This window comes from Macrotis lagotis, chromosome X (assembly GCF_037893015.1).
Source record: "Macrotis lagotis isolate mMagLag1 chromosome X, bilby.v1.9.chrom.fasta, whole genome shotgun sequence".
NCBI lineage: Eukaryota > Metazoa > Chordata > Mammalia > Peramelemorphia > Peramelidae > Macrotis > Macrotis lagotis.
The window spans coordinates 571,645,391-571,659,391 of NC_133666.1; the positions used below are offsets into that span (position 1 = coordinate 571,645,391).

The 14,001-nt window shown below is 31.3% G+C and overlaps 1 protein-coding gene across 1 annotated transcript in view; it reads right to left on the reverse strand.

Moving 5' to 3' along the window:
* Positions 1 to 14,001, reverse strand: part of CSMD3 (CUB and Sushi multiple domains 3) — a 639,662-nt gene that overhangs the window by 419,068 nt on the left and 206,593 nt on the right. The window contains exons 15-16 of the mRNA XM_074202120.1: positions 5,384 to 5,522; positions 2,331 to 2,518 (exon numbers count right to left, since the gene is read on the reverse strand). Coding sequence (XP_074058221.1) covers positions 2,331 to 2,518; positions 5,384 to 5,522 — 327 coding nt within the window. The remainder of the gene's footprint in view (positions 1 to 2,330; positions 2,519 to 5,383; positions 5,523 to 14,001) is intronic.

A 14,001-nucleotide genomic window follows, 5' to 3' on the forward strand; every position in this document is an offset into this window, starting at 1 on the left:
ATGACTTTTTTTAGTTTTTGTGAGGCAGTGGGGTTAACTTGCCCTAGGTCAAACAGGTAATTATTATGTATCTGAAACCAGATTTGAACTCAGGTCCTCCTGACTCTAGGGCCAGTGCTTTATCCACTGTGTCACCTAGTTGCCCCCTCTTTGATGACTTCTTGGTCATTTTTCTCCCTGTGGAAAAGTGTCATAAATTTTTCCATTCTTTTGCAATCTGCATCTTTGAGGTATCTTAAAAATCTTTTAAATATTTTAACATTTGTTTCAACCAGCAAGGATTATTTGTATATGTATTTCATTAATTCTATCTGTTCTTCCCTATTTCTTCTTCTTCTTCATTGCTATTACCAACTTCTCAAATGGAAAGTTGTAAAATAAACGAATAAAAATCTATATGTGGTGGTTCTACTTGTTAGCAACAGATACTTCATGACAAAAAAAATCAAGACTCTTTAGCTTGTACATTCTATCAATTGCCTCTTCAAATATTCTAAATGTCTGGAATAGCTAGATCTCACTAAATTCTAAGTTCTTTTTAGCCTCAATCCTTTTCACTCTTTCATGAGATGATATTTTTCATATTTTCACAATTTTACTTACACATTATTCTTGCTTTTAATCCTAGCTCTTTTGCCTTCTGGAATATCCTATTCCAAGTCCTTTGACTCTATAACATTGAAGCTGATACATTTTGTGATGCTAACTGAGGCTCCAGGACATTTGAATTGCCCCTTTCCTACTGCTTGCAGAATTTTCTCCTTAATTAGGCAGCTTTGGAATACAACTATAATATTCCTGGGAACTTTCATTTTGGAATCTCTTTCATGAGGTTATCAGTGGATACCTTCAATTTCTATTTATCCTCCAGATCTAAGATATTGGGGCAGTTTTCTTGATAATTTCTTGAAATAAGATTTCTTATTTCAGGTTGTCTAATAACTATCTCTCCTAGGTCAGTTTTTTCCTGATGAGATATTTCATATTTTATTATATTTGTCATATTTTTGACTCCATTTAGTTGTTTTGAAGTTTCATGGAGTCATTAGCTTCTATTTATCTGATTCTAATTTTTAAGGAATTATTTTCTAAAGGGATGACCAATCTAATTTTTAAGGATTTCTTCTCTTTGGTGAATTTTTGAACCTACTTCCCATTTGGTCTATTCTGCTTTTATGGGTAGTATCTTTTTTCCTAACATAGTGATATTATTTTGGTCTTCTTTAACAATGAAGGACAAGAGCCAACAAACCAACCAGCCAACTCACCAGTCTGTATATAAAGGAGTTCTTTTATTCAGTGAATATTCTTGACTAATTTACCATTAGATCAACTCTGCTTTTCAATGTGTAATTTTTTCAACATCTTTGCACCTATTTTGCAAGACCATTAATTATTATTTCATAATTTTCTTGCATCACTCTCAATTTTTTCAATTTTTCCTCTACTATTCTAATCTCTTTCTTGAACTCTTCTAAGAATTCTTTGAGGTTTTGCTTGTGGCTATTTTTACCTTGTCTTCTTAAGTTCATGTATTGTACTTCACCTTCACTGTAGCAGTTTTTTATAGTCAATTTGCAGTTATTATTTGCTCATTTTCTCAGTTTATTTCTTCATTTTAAACTTTATATTAGAGTTGTTCTAACTAGTCTACTCAGCTAAGGATGGAGAAGTGCTATAGCAAGTTTCAGGGTTTTGGGGAATTTGGCTGTAGTATTCCTGGGAGCTTTTCAGAGTTGTTAATTAGAGTTAATTATTTGGAGTCTGCAAGTTTTTGGTGCTTACAAGGTGATATTTTTCTGGGAGTGGTATGGTCAGTTCTGGTCTTTAGCCATGAATGACCCTTGCAACCCTGTAGTCACAGGGCCTAGCATTCGTTTTGGTCATGAAATTGTAACCAAGGTCCCTGCTTCTCTGTGACCAATCACAAGTGTTCAACTCTGCCCTAAACCAAGCACTTACCAATAATCACCTAGTATCCAGTAATGGGTCCCTTGAAATTTCTCTGACCAGTTGTTTGATGTCCTTATTACCTCTGAGCCTAGAGCTCCTGAAGTTATTTCTACTTCACTAATACCTGTATTCAAGGTGCTACTGGTATATTTCAGATCTGCTCCCACCCCACTGTTGTCTTCTTCTGTAGACCTACTTAGCTTCCAGTAGGCTAGAAAAAATGACATGCTCTGGGACTTTTGTTGTCACCAAAATTTTATTTGAGATGCCATGTTTGGAAGGTAATGCTGGGAGAGCATTATCTTGCCTCCAGCAATACAAATTTTAACATATACAAATTCAAACTATATGTAAAAACATAAAATATTAATATTTACCTTTATATTCTAGATGAAAGCCAGTGTAACTCACAGATCCATCACTTCGAAAAGCCAGGTGCATAGTGTTTGAGCCACTTTCTATCCTTTCTGGTAATTTGCTGTCTTGAAAGCTTCCAATTAGTGGACTGTTGCTATCTGGCCCATCATATATATACAAGAAGTCATAGTTTGGTTCTATGCTGAAACTTTAAAAAATATAAATAAAAGCCTCATTAGTCCTGAGATTTATAACTCATCATTTTCTAAATATAGTCTTAATGTTTTTAATAAAATAGGGTACATTCATACAGTTATACAAAATGCTGAGTATAGAGCTGTGCACAGATCATCACTTTTTGTTAATACAATAATATTTTAAAGTGACCAGCTAAAAATAATAGTTACAATTACAAAACAACTGCTAATACTATGACCACACATCAGCAAATATCTGAAATAAAATGAAAAATTCAGGAATAATTTTAATATTTTCAAATGAGACTATCTGGGAAAGTTGAAAAGTTTATTTTCAAAAGAATTTTGTGTACTATCTATACTAAGTATACTATGGTTATTCATCAATAGTAAGGGTTACAAAGAGAATCTTAGAAATTAAAAGCACTTCGGTATTCACTATTAGCTTAAAATAGACATAAAATTATATCTAAAACAGGCTGGCATGCAAAATTGGTCTTTAAGTAACTTACAGAGCTTGCAGAGAATTGTGTATCATTAAAAAATTTTTAAAGAAAAAGGTTCATTCTTTTTTATAAGTATAATGAAAAATGAAATAAAATGATATTTTTATATAGTAAAGTGCTTTGTAAATTAATATCAGTTTAACATTTCAAAATGCTAGGGTGAATGTATATATTGTAAGATCACTCAATGTGCTTTGAACTTAGTACAATGAACTTTGAACTTTCCAATAGGTGAAGTGATGAACTTTTTAATATATACCTTATTTTAATATCCTTAAAAATCCAGGTTCCTAGGAAGGAAGCAGGTTTCTTATAATTACTTTCTATTGTACCTACTATGCACTATTTTAAGAATAAAAGAGAAAAAAAATTTTAGTATAGTTTTTCTCAATATGACTAACATTTTCAGAAATGTTAAATTCAGAAATATTTCAAAATTTGATTTATTGTTACTAAGTAACTTTACCTTAGATGACATTTATGATATAAAAGGACAACTTTGACTAGGTATGAATCTAGGAACAGTAGAAGGCTGGAGCTAATTAGGGAACTGTTCTGTTTATGGTGACCTGAAATGTAGTACTCATATCAATACTTTTTTTCCTCTAATAAACTGGTATATTGTGTCTATATAGTATCAAATATCAGTCCTCAGAATTTATATGCTGTTAAAAACACATTGTCTTTTGACTAATGTTTAGGAGATATCCAAAGCTAATTTCATAAACTGAATTACTATTAAGAAAAATTCAGTTCTATGTGACACATATCTAAAGCTATTTGGTATAGATGTAAAAGATAAATTGTACTACTTCTGCTTATTATATGCCTATTAGTGATCTGTAAAGCTAAGATAAGGTTCATAATGTTTTTCACATGGTCAAATGTGACCAGTTGAAATTGAACATATGATGATTCACATATATTAACAAAAGTCCTTTCAAGAATGCAGGCATGCATTCATGTATGCAAGTGTACATGTGTGTATATATATTATATATATATACACATATGTGTATACATATGTATTTATGTTATAGAGCCCCAGTTGGTCAAAAATGTGGGATGTGGATTCATTAGTAAAAGCTATAATAGTATGTGCCCCTTTAAGCAGTAAAAATCATGATATGGGTTTCTTAGCAAAAGTCTCTGGCAGTAAAGTTCATGATATGGATTTTCCAGCAAAAGTTTTTATCAGTGAAAGCCATAATAATAGTAATAGTAATAGTAATAGTAGTAATAGTAATAGTAATAGTAATAGTAATAGTAATAGTAATAGTAATAGTAATAGTAATAGTAATAGTAATAGTAATAGTAATAGTAATAAAGTAGTAATAGTAGTAGTAGTAGTAGTAGTAGTAGTAGTAGTAGTAGTTCCTCTTAATGAATAATGTAAACCAAGATTAATATATAAGTCAAAAGAAAGCATACTGACTAGAACATGACCAGAACAAAGCTTTGTAAATGCAGGGTTTTACTCAAAGCAGCCCTGATGTGGCACCCAGATGTCTAGGATTTGAGGTTAGTACTAATTTGTGGAAACCCAACAAATAAACCAATTTGCACTGACATACTTTGCAGCACCTCCTTTATTTGTCTGTTTTCGATAATCAACATGGCAATTTTGGGGTGATGTTCTGGAGGTTCTTGAATGTCATTTAGCTGCTGCCATAGACTGCCCTTGTATGAATATCTCACCTTGATTATTTAATTACTTATAAAATCAATTTGGAGTTCCTGATTCATTTATTCAATATATAGATGTTAAATTGTCTTCTTTATCTCACCACAGGGGATTTCCAGGCACAACTGCATATATGTATGCGTTTATACATACATATCTATATATGTCTATATCTATCTTTATATTCATCTTTATTCGTTGACGTATGTATGTAAATATACATTATAAATATGCAAATTGTGTGTATATATGTATGTCCTGAAAGGAGGACCAATTCCTGATAAACCCTGAGTTGCTCTTACTATTTCCAGTTGACCACAATGAAGTCTCATATTTTTGAGTTCTTATAATTAACCCTTTAGCAGAAATTAATTGTGGAAATAAACTTAAAAAATTTAGAGTTCCAAAATTCCTGAATTATTGAAGAGTGATGGAAGTAAAGTACATTGGTTAGAAAATTACTGCTTCACTAATTCATAGAGAAACACTTTTAACATTTTCAATCATAGACTGGAAACTTTGTGTTATCTCTTATCTCTTATTCACACCACCCTTTAGAAGGCTTTTATTATTAATATTATTCATATTAGAAATCTGCACATGGGAAAGAAGGACAATACCAGCAGTTAAATTCACATTATGCAAAAAAGGTTTTTTTAAGAAAATATAAGCTTGGAATTCCTTACCTGATAAATGCTAAAGATATAACATAATCAGAATTTACTGTGATAGTCCAGTCACAGTCTCTACTATGAGGATATGGATGAGGAAAGTTTGGTGAAAGAATAAATCCTGAAGAACCTGTTAGGTTGCCTCCACAGGGTGCTTTAAGAAAGATAAAACACATATAAAAGTCATATTATTACTACCAGTTTGCTTATTAGTAGGTCTCCTGAAGACATTTTTAGAATTAGGCAATACATTGAGCAAAAAAGCAATTAGGATATTTCTGAAAAATACTCTCTTAGTTTTGTGAAGGAAAAATAACATTAGCCTAGGCAAACAATTTAACATTTCAGTTTCAGAAACTCCATCTGTAAATTGGGGGAAAAGCACTTGAACTATCCACAGGGGTCTTTATTTCAAGTACTTGTAAAACTTAAAATATGATACAAAATTTTTGGTTATTGTTCTTGCTTTATGCTGATATTAAATAGGAAGTAGATATTCCATCAACATAAATTTAGATAATCCAAACTACTAAATTTTGTAAAATATATTTTGCAACTTTATATTGCATTTTTGGAGGAAAATTATTTACAGGAAATATTGTTCCCCTTTATTGTTTGCTATTTCTGAAGGGTTAACAGTAATTCATACTCTATGCAATATGTGTTATATTTTGACATAACATAATATACAAATGATATAATAATAGATTTGTGTTCCATTCGTATATATGACATACATACATCTATAAATATAAACACAGAAACAGACATATAAGTGAATATGCATGTATGTATATATATATATATATATATGTACATAAACTGGGGTATGATGCTTTTAATCTAACATCTAATTTTTCCATTTTCCCTTGAAGTACTTAAGGGTAAAAAAGGATTTAATGATAGCAAACTCAATTTTGTCATAAAATTAATCCTAAAACATTTTGAAATTAAATGCTTTTTTAAATCAAGTAATACATTACATTCAAGTCATGTTTTTTTGCCTCAATGTTAAAAAAAATTTTGAGTTGGTTATTATTGTAAGGTTTCTATTATTATAATGACAATGGAGGAAATGAGGTAGAATCATATAGAATCTAATTTTTTGGACTATGAATTTTAGAAAATTTGTTAGGAAATAGGAAAAATAAGAAAAATATCTTAGTGAGAAATGATGGTATGGAAGCTTCTAAGTGAAAATATAGTAAATAAGTATTTATGATATCTTTGAGACCTAAGCAACTTAGTAAACATCACACATTTTATATTTCTTACTCTTTTAAATAAATAATTTCAAATATGTTTCATCCTTTTGCCATAGCAGTAATCAGTCACAATAATTTTTAGAAATTATAGGAACTGCACCTGTCTTTTCATTATTAGGGAAATACTGGAAGAGAAAACACCCAATAGCAACCCAAAATACTCTGAATCTTTTCCATAATTTGTTGTCTTAGAAAGTTGTCTTAAGCACTAAAAAAGATTAAGATGCTTCTTGTCATAGAGCTGTTACAGAAAGGATACTGAGGACAGCTCACTACACTACACTATGCTACATTGTTTCTATATGGAGAAGAAGAGAATATTAGGTAATGGCCTACATTTTATTCTCCCTGTGTTTCAATACTACTGTCTTAATTATGTCTAAAATTGCAAAATTATCAACCTAATTTATTTATTTCAGTAATATTAAGAGATAGTCAGAATGTTGTACCACCTATATGAAAGGATAGAGGTATTCATTGTTTTCTTGATTCTCTGAATATGACTGGTAAGGGAATTATAAATTCCTTAATTTGTGCTAAGGACTTTATATTAAGAAAATTTTTTTATATCTCAAGTAAAAAGATAAACAGTTACAGTTTTCCCTTCCAGACTGTGACTTTTCCCATCAGAGTTTTTATATATCATGGACTGGCATAAAGAATTAAATAGAAATTTGAGGGAAATTTTGTAGAAGCTATAGATGACATATGGAAGGCCAGCAGAAGCCTGTGATCAACTAACTATTTAACCCAAATTTTACAATAAGATGTGGGAAACATCCCATAAAAGACAAAGAAAATAATTCAGACTTTTTTTTTGGTATGAAGGGAGGGTCAAAATATTTTACATGAATTTTCCAGAATGAGGAAGTACTACACCTCTAACCTCTAGGATGTAGAGGGTTAATTATATACAAAATTAGAATATTCTCAGTTTTCATCAGGATGGAATAAATTGTTTATCATTATTAACATCATCATCATCATTTACTCCATACAATTCAACAAAAATTTTTTGAGGGCCAACTATGTGTGAAGAATTATATTCAAATATTGCTATTACTTAATTGAAAAACATCAGGAAGAAAAGGAAGAGTAAAATTTTATTAATAATAATACATTTCAGATTCTGCCAGGAATTTTAGCTTTAATCTAAAAGTCATAAAATAATGGTTGGTGCTTCATTATTAAATAAAAGAGGTAATGTTCATTTTGCAGAAAAGCAATGCAATGAACATTATCTAATTATGAATTATCCAAAATAGAATTTTCTTCAAACACACTAGATCTATAAATTAATTTGGGGTTAAGAATTTATGAAATCTGACACATTGTCTATTTTACTTGTGATTTCCTGGCAAACAGCCATCTAGGTGTCAACTATTAACAATTACTTTAGCTTTTTTCCTTTTTTTTGCCAAATCAATTTTATTTGCTTCTGCCATCTTTGCCAGAAAGCCACCCACACAACTGTCTAAATTACCTACCTTCACATTGAATGTTTCTACATTACCCTCTGGCAATGTCAAAGTAATCTTCATACTGTCAATTGTGGTGGGATGAATTCTATTGACTCTCTTAAAGATGATCCCCTTTTATTTAGTACTTGCTATGAGGATGACTAGCTCTACATGCTAGCAAAATGCCTTATGCTCCAGGGCCTAAGACATAGACGTATAGTGTTCCTAAAATGTACAAGATTTAATATTGGGCATTGTATTTCCAATCATGAGGCTTTTTCTTATCAATTTCGGAGGTCAAACTTTTTGCCGCTTTAGCAGTTTTTCTGGGTTTTTTTAAAGGTTATTTTCTTCCACAGAAGAGTTCTAATATATATCTTCTCCTCAAGCTATCCTCTGTGCAGTTCCCATCCCCCAACTCTCCAGGAGCTTAGGAAAAGAAAAAAAGCATGATTTATATAAAAGCTTCTTCCCTCTAACTTCTTCAGTTTAAGGAGGATTTCAGTCCCAGTTTTTTTTTTTTTATTTTTTGAATTGAGAATTGTGAACAAAATTGTTTGCTTATCTACATTTTCAAACACTAGTCCATCTCCCACAGAGAAATTTATTTCTTTTTTTTAACTTCAGTTTATAATTTATAACCTCACTCTGAGCCTCTCCTTGGGTTACATGTTGTGTCACATCATTCTGTAAAAGATAAAAGAACTATAACAAAATGACAGAATCACATAACACTCTGTTTAGAATTTACCATATAAGCTCTAATTCATCTCTGAATCATGAATACTCTTTAAAATGTCCCTCTCTCAAGTGGTTATCCTAGCTTTGCTTAAGAAATTTCAACTGAGAAATCAATCCTGGAGGCAGAATTATCTCATTTCCCCCTCAGCTCTAACTGGTAATTTAGAGTCTTTATCTCCCCAATCTCTAAGTGCCATCGATTATTCCTCACTTTGCCTTCTGAAGGCAAGTAGAAAACTTTTAGCTTCTTCTTGTCCATAAAGAATCTGTTAAGATCATCAACCTTGGCCACTCAGCTGTTTTCTTCTGTATAACAGCCAGTCCTAGTATTTCAAACTACTCACAAAATTTATTTCCAAGTCCCCTTATTAACCTGGTACCTTTTTTTCAGTAGGTTCCATCTTACCAATATCATAATAGCAAAGCATGCTGTATCTATTCTGAGCATGATGGTAAGACAATTTTTTTTTGTTCCAATAATATGCTTCCCTTAATTTGGGCAAAGATTTTCTCTTTCAAGCAATTTTGCTGACCAATATTTAGCTAACAGTCTACATGTTCAATACTCAAAAAACTCTTAATTAGTGGTTCATCAAATCGTTTCAGTTTCATTGCATGTATTTCATAATACCAATATGTTGTACAATATAATTTCATGCAAAAGATTCATCCTAGATGTCCCTCCACCTTACAAACTGAGAATAGAGGGTTAGATTTCTAGAATGGAAGGAATCTTAGAGATAATCTTATCTAATGCTTTCATTTTACAAATGAGAAATTTATAATACAAAAGGCTAAGTGACTTACTTCCCAATAAAATGTTATTTGATTGCAGAGTTTGGATCTAAATTCTTATGTATGATTTCTATTCTAGTGCCCTTTGTACTATATCATACTTCATCTTGTATATGTATTCTAGAACATTAATGAGGGGGAAAAACCATGGTCTTTCCTTTTCATATGCAGACTTTCCAATGTACTTTCCACACAGTATGGCCTACCACACTACCACAATCTGACTTTCTGGTTCTGCTTAACTCCTAGAAGGCTCCAACTGTGATTGAGAAGTTGGGAAAGCAGAAATTCTAATACGATACATGACCTCTAGGTTACAGAAACTGAAGCATCCCCAGGAAGGTATAGAATAACTGTTTCCCTTTTTTTCACTTTCTTTGCCCTTCCAGTCAAAGGACAAGTTTCTATAGACAAATAATTGTAAGCATATTTTGGGGTTGGGGTGGTGGTGCAGTCTTTAAGCTTTAAGACCTTCAGCCAGTCAACAAAATTTTCGTCAAACTGACTCTTGGTGCTGGGATAAATACTGTGGGAGCAGTTCTCTAGATGAAGATATAGATTTGGTGAATCAAGGTCAGGCTTCTCTCATAACCCATAAGAATAAAAAAGCTAGAATTTTGCCTGTATTAGATTCCTTCTGAAGAATTGTTGCAGAGGCTAACCAAACTTAGACAATCATGCTGTCCCCTTCTCCCTCCTCATCCTCAGCCTGCTCTGGATTTACTATCAGCATCTTGTCATCAGCTCCACTCAAATTTGCAGTCCACTCCCACATCCAGGCTCAAATTCCATCTATTTCTCTAGGGTACTTGTTCTAGAACAACTGTTTAATTTTCCCCATACTGGGATAAATTTCCTCGGCTAGTTCAAGTTCTGTTAGTACAGAACATAGTATAGAACTAATTAGTACAACTAATACTAAGTTAGACATTTATTCTGTTCTTTCTTCCATCTTCTAATTATAACTAGAGATACCCCTATTCATGTACATAAAGATACATATATTTAGTATGTATTTATAAAGATCTAACACATATATAAACATGTAATACATACATATAGGTATATACTAAAATATGTGTACTATCAACATGTAGGCATGCATGTTGTATGTATACATTTACCTATGTATTTTGGTTATGAGTTCCCTAAAAGCTACATTAATTTTTGGTTTTTAAACAATTTCTTATTTTCTCTCTTGGGGGAATTAGAAGCCTGTCTTTAGATTTGCTATAGATGAATAGTGTAAGACAACTGAGGGCAGGCCAATCTTGCCCATTTAATCCACTAGTAGGAAAGAATTATTGAAGTAGTATGTTTACCTAATATGTGTATTGAACTGAAAAATCAAGGTGTTGAAAACACTAACATAATAGAGGTTAACAGAGACTAGTACCCACATTCTCTGACTTCCAGTCTGGTTATCTTTCCACTACATACCATTTCAATATAGAGGATAACTCATTTTCAAGAAAAAATAGGTTAGAAATCATCCTTAAAATAATGAATGTGACATTGTTACTTGTGACACTGTCAATCTACTTCACTAGAGATAAAACAAACAAAGAAACATACATGTGTGTTGAATCCATACCTATACAGACTGGTGGACTGGGCTGCCAGAAGTAACGGTTTTCCACCTGAATACAGGTTATTCTTTCCTCTCCTTGCAGCTCATAACCTGGATCACACTGAAAAACAACTGTGTCTCCAGGTTCTCTTCCATCCCCATTTCGAGTTCCATTCATGGGAACACCTGGATCACGACAAGCAGTGGCTACAGAACCTATCGATAGAAAAATAGAGAATTTTTTTACTTTGATACTATACTAAATATTCTGAAGAAAAATTCCTAATGCAAGTTCATAACCCTCAACACTTCTCTGCTCTTTTGAGAAATAAAGTAAAAAATCTGTGGATCCATTAAAATACTTCTTTGATACATCATTATTTTTATTTTCCAGAGACTTTAATTATTCATGTTGTTAGTACAATTATAGTAAATGCAACATATTTTAGGAGTTAGAGTAATAGGCAAATTCAAAAAATTATGAAAGAATAATATAATATGAGAGAACAACAGATGCTTTTAATTTCCCATAAAATCATATTGTGTCTTCCTAAGCATAGATAACTTTCAATTATTCACGTTAATGTAGAAAGCATTTGTTTGAATTCCAGAATAGATCCTCATTACATATCCCAATTAGATATCTACAAAGTTGTTAGATTTTTCCATTTAACATAGCATAATGCAGTTGAACACATTAAATAATATATTATTTTTAAAATTACACACTAAAGTTTAAGACAAGATATTGAATGATGAGACATGGGTAGGGCTGGGAAGTGGTACTATAAATCAGGATGATAAAGGGATCCAATGTGTATTTATCACTGTGATCCTCTCTTTTGTCTTTCTGTGTATAAAGAACACATGTGGTAAATATTTAAATCAACACCATTCCATTGATATATTTAAATCACAATCATACGTCAATGGAATGGTGTTGATTTTGCCATTTAAAAATTTAGTTTTATAGTAATTTCAAAACAAATTTTATTAATTTTTACTATTATGATACTTCCACAAATTCAAAAATCTAACACCCAATTGTGCATAGAGATAAACATGGGTTCTAAAATGCCAACAGAAAGGAAGATCTAGGTTCTGTATCACTTTGGAAAAGCTTCACATGTAGTGTAGTATCAATCATATCTGAATATTTACATTGTAAATATAAAGATGCCATTTCACCAAGGAATACACATATAACTGGTGTTACTGAATGGTTTGTGAGTTTGTTTTATTTTGAGCCAAGATATTCCTACCTTACTCAACATGAAAATACAGTGACTACTTACTGGCTAACCCTACTATTAATATAGGAGCTTTACTTGCTCCTTTTCCAAACTAGGTCAGTTCACCCCTTCTTAGGCAGCCAAGAAAACAAGTGCTTTAAATTACATACAACTTACTTCTCCTTTTTAATTTATAATAAAGTCAATATTTAACTTTAACAATATTCTCACTTGTATGTTTCTTCTGTCCTTCCTTCTAATGTTCTCTTACATTAAAAATAAATTTCTACATGCATTTTTATTATGCCTGAATTCCTAAAATAGGTTTACATTACATATCCAAGTTGGATATCAAAAATATTTTTGGAAATAGCATTATGCAGTTGAATACATTAACATGTTTGCAAATTATTTTTAAAATTACACCAGATAAAGACAAGATATTGAATGATGAAAGAGACTACTGAGAGACATAGGTTGGGCTGGAAGGTGGTATTATAATTCAGGATGGTATTGATTTTGTCATATGAAAACATAGCTTTATGGTAATTTCAAAACAAATTTTATTAATTTCTACTTTTATGATATTTCCACAAATTCAAAATCTAACATCCAGTTGTACATAGAAATAAACATGGATTATAAAATGCTAACAGAAGGCAAGCTCTAGGAGTCTGTATACTTTGGAAAAGCTTTATATGTGGTAGCCCATCTTCAGTCCCATCATTGCCCTGAAAAGGGGCAAAAAGCTGGGAAAAAAAATCCCTCATCATATAAATACATATTCTCCAAAAATAATTTTCCATGTTGGCCATTTCTAAAAATGACTTTTTTAATTCTAAGTTTATTGTTTCTCTGTCAATGTACATTTTATCCTCATTTTTTCTAGAATTGTGTTTTATCATTGTATTAAGTTATATATTTATATAGTCTTTCAAAGTTGAAATAATAATTTTGAGAACACTAAGGGATAATTTCTCAAGATAACTAATATGTGAGTTCAGGGAGGGAAGAGATTACAGAAAAACAGTTAACAATCTTAGTTCCCCAAATATGAAAAGAGATTCTCATTTCTCATATATCAAAGTTAAATAGGACCTGCTCAACCTTGCTTGTATGTTACCCAACCTCAGTCTACCACTTGATTCATAGTTATATAGCTAGTTATCTCTTGATGATCTCTATAGTAAGCTAAGGTGCTATCATAATTAATTACTACAATTGCAAACTCATATTAGTTAATTTACTAGTTAGATTAATTCTGCTTCTCAATAATAATGTCATTTTTATGTTTAAAATTTTAAAAGTTCTGATGATATATGTAAATAAATGAAATCAATGATATAACTACACATAAATATATGTGTGGATTGATGTATATGCATATGTATATTTATAATATAATATCAAAATATTATGTGTGGACAGTCTGAGTCATATCAAACCCTTCTGATGACTGCTGACTTCACTCATCATAAAACTTAATTTTATACCATACAATTGGCTCCAGAGAATGATTGAAATCACTCAAGAAACATTTCAATATACCCTCAATATCCCATAGGAATCA